The 5304-nt window shown below is 52.3% G+C and overlaps 1 protein-coding gene across 1 annotated transcript; it reads right to left on the bottom strand.

Annotated features, from left to right (window-relative positions):
- Nucleotides 1-271: 271 nt before the first annotated feature.
- Nucleotides 272-3561, bottom strand: LAJ45_07661 (uncharacterized protein; the record flags this gene model as incomplete). Its single annotated transcript, XM_046117217.1, has 4 exons — nt 272-1675; nt 1723-1861; nt 1912-2686; nt 2742-3561. The coding sequence occupies 4 exons, from the start codon at nt 3559-3561 to the stop codon at nt 272-274; spliced, it is 3138 nt and encodes a 1045-aa protein (XP_045969513.1).
- Nucleotides 3562-5304: the final 1743 nt, after the last annotated feature.

Below are 5304 nucleotides of genomic sequence, written 5' to 3'. Positions count from 1 at the left end.
GCCATCTCTCGAGTGGTATGCAGGACAACGGGAGAGAGGGAAAGAGGAACAGAGAGTAAGACAGAAGGCAGAAGAAATAAATGGACAGTAAAAAAAAAGTAAGCAATCACAAGAAAAGATACAGAGAGACGCTAACACCAATACCAAATCAATAAAATAGCAAAACCGGCCCCCGATCCCTCTCACCAACCGATCCACCAACCCACCCAACCCAGAGCCAGTCAATCAGCACAGAACCCAAATCCCAATCCGATCGTCTAAAAACCACGCCTTAAGCAAAAGTCATCGTCATCTCGCCCTCCCCACCCGCAAACTCGTCTTCATCGTCGTCTGCCCACACGTTCCGGCTTTCCATGCCCATACTGGCGCCGAAACCCACTGCTGCACCCGCACCTGCAGCCCCGGCAGCAGCATAGCTCGGTGTTGTGTACATGGACGTGCTCCGCTGCGGAGGTCTGTACGCACTTGCGCCCCTGCTACTCTGTCCAAGCCCAAGATTACCATACCCGCCAGAGTTCGTCCTAGGGGGCGGTTGGTATCCGCCTGTATCAAATGTCATAGTTGCCTCCTCCTCACCAGGCTTCCTTCGACGATTTCCAAACTCGTCTTCGCTGTCGCTATCGTAGCCGAAGCCATTATGTTGCGGGTTGCTGCCATAGCTCTTATACCCAGCACTAACGGGCGAGCGATGATCCCCAAAGCTCTTTGAGTGACGCAGATTCGCCGTGGGAGCACCTAGCATCCCCGAGCCGGTCTTAAGCGTCGGAAGAGTACTATTCAGCTCTTTGACTGACAGCTCCTCGCGCCCTGACCGTGCCAGCTCTGCGCGGATGGCATCGACGTCGAAAAGGACGTCTGCGTTGGGATCCTGCTCCCCCTCTTTTTTCTTTTTTGCGGCCGCCTCTTTGGCGGCGGTGACGGAGGGGTCTTCGTAGGTTTCCCATTCTTTTTTCTTTGCGGCTTCTTTACCGCGGCCAAAGAAGGTAAACCGCTTCTTCTTGTCGAGCTCCTTCCGCGCCTCGTCCAGCTCACTGATTAGTTCGCGCTGACGCTCCCGATGACGGTCTGGATCCGGGTCTTCAATCTCCGTAAACTCGTCCGAGAGCACAATGAAGCCAACTTTTCGGAGGAGCTTCGGTATCGCAGTGCGATATGCCATGTGTCCGTCAACAAGGTCTGTGACATCTACGTTCTCTACACCGGGGATGCCCTCCACTGGCGCAAGTCCAGCAACACGCAAGATTCCTCCTGATGTCGCACGGAAGAGATAGCCCAGGATCCAGTCGTTTCTAGCGTAACCATTAACATATCGGCCTGCAACGACAGAGACGGCCTTTGAGTATTCGTCCTTCTTGACGACGACGGGGGAGCCGAAAATATATACGTTCTGGACAAGGCCAAAAGCGCGGCGACGCTGGAGCTCCTTGAGGCAAGAGAAAATCACACGGGCACCAAGGGAGTAACCAACGAGCGTTACAGGGCGCACACCGAGATTACGATTGATGAGTGAATCGGCAAGAATAAGGCCTGCGGCATTAGCACGGTCAAGAGAGACAGACCAGGGGTTGTCGAGGAGGTAAGAGAGCTTTGTAAGGACGACTGGAAGTTGGAGAGAGGCCATGAGTGCAACGAGCACAGTAGAGCCAAGAATTTGTTGGAGGGATTGTGTTAGGACCTACTAAGGTTAGCTAGGATGGAGCGGGAGAGACGGGTGGTTTATACCTCTGTGGCGAGGATATTGATGGTCTTCCCCATGGAGGTCAACATCTCGGGTTCCCAATGGACAGAGAAAAGGTCCCCCATAATCGGGTCTATCGTTGAGTACGGCAATCGCACATCGTCGACCTTTCCACTCATCCAACTACCCTCTTGTCAGCCCTAGCGCTCCCCCGTCAGGTCACAAAAACTCACCCTGAGATGGTAATGATCAAATTGACACGTTTTGCATTATGCAGTGGTCTGTACTCAAAAGTCGTCACACTCTTCGTCCTATTATAACTAGCCTTTCCGCCAATTGCCGCACCTGACGCAACCATCGTACTCGCAATCATGGCCGTACCTCCGGCCCCGGCCAAGAATGTGCCTGTCCCTGCGACTCCGATCGTAGTGAACCCAGCAGCCAAACCTGCGCCGATAACAGGCGCCAGCAACCCACCACTCAACCCAATTACCAAACCTCCTCCAATAGTCGCAAGACCCATCATCATGTATCGCATGTTCCTGGCGCGCTTCATCCGCGTATCCATGTGCTCCTGCTCGCTCCAGTTCTGCTCAGTGGATTCCTGGATCTCGAGGGCGTCTGTTACGCGCTTCTCGAAGCGGCAGATATCGAGCCATGGGACACCGAGCATGTTGCCAACGCGCTCAAGGAGAACGCGAGAACGTGCATCGTAAACACTGTCGGCGATGAGGACTAGGAACAGATCGCAGAGGACTGTCCAGCGGATGTCGATATCGAGGGTCTGGGAGTTCAGCTGCGAGGGGTCCTGAACGGACGGAAGGTCTTTCTCTGAATACGGAGGCGGGATTGAGCTACTGTCCGATAGTACAGACTGCCGTGGTGAAGTCGGTGTAGTTGCCGCAGCAGCAGCCATTGGATTAGAGACTCGGGAGTTCTTGAGAAGGGTAGGCGTAAGATCACTCGAAAGCACACCGTGCTCCGCAAGTTGTTCAATCATAATTTGCTCTGTCGTATACCGTCAGCACCAACAATCCTAAGCATCGGCTACCCAACAACTCACCAGCAGGAGATATATCCATGTGCATATACAACCTCACCATCATCTTCTGGCTCCACATCTTCATACTCTCCCTGGCCGCGTTGAGCTCCTTCTTGACGTTCTTTCCCTTACTTCCCTCGAGCTTCGCTACCTCCGCTGTCATTTCCTCCACTGCCAGCTTACACACACCCACATAGGCAATCCTCTGTCCCTCCGTTAGCAGCTCCTTTGTCGCCTGCATCTGACTGAGCGGGTTGCGCGACGCTTCGTCGTCTTCTGTCCCCTCCTTAAACAGATAACTCGTATTCTCATCCATGCTTGTCACACTTTGGGTGTCCTCATCGTCATACACACGCGTGTAGCCCTTCGCCGCGCCGCCCTTAACGTCCTCGTCGTCCGAGTCGACTGCAGCTTTCGCAATCAGACGCCCATCGTCGTCATACAGATCTTGGGACGCAAAGGCCGGCATCTCCTGCCACTCGATATCCTCCTCTACCGGCCCAGGTTTATGGTCTGTGTCTTCAGCGCGACGGACAATCTGCTGGTGGGACCATTCCGAGACGGGGCCGCCAGTACCAATGGTGGACGTTGGGTCCGACGGGTCCTCCGAGAACATCTTTTTCTCGTTCCATTTCTTGTCTGAAGCGGAGATCTCGCTGATAGGTGGTGGAGGCGGGGGAGGTGGAGGCGGGGGAGGTGGAGGCGGGGGCGGAGGTGGAGGTGGAGTTGCGGAGATCGGAGCGCTGGTTTGCGTGGTAGGCTTCATTTGAGCGGGTTGGGGAGCGGGAGCGGGAGTCCGACGTATTCGGAGACCAAACTCGTCATATTCGTCTTTGTCCATGGCTATAGGAAGGTGGGTCTGGAGAGCAGGCAGGTCCTCCTTACTTCCACTTTAACTTGTGGTCTGTGCTAGATGCTAGATTTAGGTATTATACTGGCTGACTGTTGAAGGAGCTGTAAATAGCTCCCAGGGATGGTTGGGTGGGCTTACGGCTTGCGTGGCCTTTTTGGGGAGTATTTTGAATTGCAGGAGCAACCAGCAGTAGCAAGAGAAGAGATGATGTGATGATATGATGATGACGATGATCAGTGTCTGTCTTGTCTCTCTCTCTCTCTCTTTCGTCTTGTCGTCTCCTCAAGGGCTCAGGGGTTGTTTGTGCACATTGAAAGAAACGAAAGGGTCATCACACGGAACACAGACAGAAACACAGACAATCACACACGCTCTCACACAGCTTAACTTCGCTTCGGGGAATTCAAGGGGTGGGGAGACAATTACACAACGGCCGGCCCGGCAGAGTAGTAATAATGGGAGGGGTGGTTTAGGGCGATGTAGGGTTGTGGAGATGTGGATAGTGTAGGTAAGTGGCTTGGCGGAGAGGTAGGTAATGTAGGGAGAGAGCTGTGACAGGGGAGAAGAGATGGATGGGCTGCATGTGGGGGAGGAGAGCCGCAACACTGACAGAACCGGCACTTGCTGACTTAAAGAGAGACAACCTGGGAATTAATGGGGGCACGGGCTTGGGTGCGGAACAACAACGTGGGAATGGCAACTGAGACTGAGACTGACTGACTTGACTTGAATCAGTTGTGTTGGCAGATGGGCCACATGGTGAGTTTGGATACATGAACACACTTCAGAGTGCGTGATGATCCTGAGGATACGGAGAATTCTTTGTGGGACATCATGGAAAGCTTCAACAAACTACACCCTGACAAATTCTAATGATCGAAAGAGTTTTTATTCTCATTAAATTTCCTTTACACACCCTAAAGTCCATCATCTAAAAGCTAGTACAAATACTTGAAAAACGGGATTGTAGCTCGGGCAAGCGTGGAGGGTCCAGTCCTGTTAAAGATGTGTAAATGCGGGGAGGTTGGGGTGCACTGCACGTGAGTATTTCGAATTATGCAAGCCCGTATGTAGCAATACTTAGGGGAAGTATCTATCTAGCTACCTGGATGCACGGGTGGAAAGCTCAATTCATGGGAGCTTGCCTTTATGGAAGCTCGAATATGAGAATATGTACCCTACATACACCTAAGTATCACGAAAAAAACTCTACTCGAGTCAGCATCCATCCTCACAAAAAACAGATATCAAAGGCAGATATCCAAGATATTCGCCTATGCCCGCCCTATCCAGGCATCTATCCGCAAGCACGACATCGAGGATAGATAAAAACCCAGCATATGCTAATTGTCCGAGCCGGGGATAAAAAAAAAAATCTAACCACTGGTCTGGTGTCTACCCATCTACTCGCTCATCCATCCCTCCTCCCGACGGCGATCCAGCATCACCAGTGGTCATCGTCATCATGTAGAGTCCTTCGATAGAACGGTAGATATGTGGTGGAAAGATAACGGAAGCCCGTTATTCCACCTTCCTTTCTTCTGCCCTGTCCTGTCTTGTCTGCCTCCCTGCGCTGTCTGCCTATTACTGATGGACGATATGATAGCGTTCCATGCTAGCTTATAGCTTAAGTAGCTAGCTATCCTATCTAATAGCACTTGTTTCTTTGGAGCGGGTAATTAACAAACTAGAGCAAACTACCCTCCGGGGGCCCCGGAGAAAATAAAAATA

This window comes from Morchella importuna (assembly GCF_003444635.1).
Source record: "Morchella importuna strain M04M26 chromosome Unknown Morimp01GS025, whole genome shotgun sequence".
NCBI lineage: Eukaryota > Fungi > Ascomycota > Pezizomycetes > Pezizales > Morchellaceae > Morchella > Morchella importuna.
This window is presented reverse-complemented; position numbering and strand designations above follow the sequence as displayed.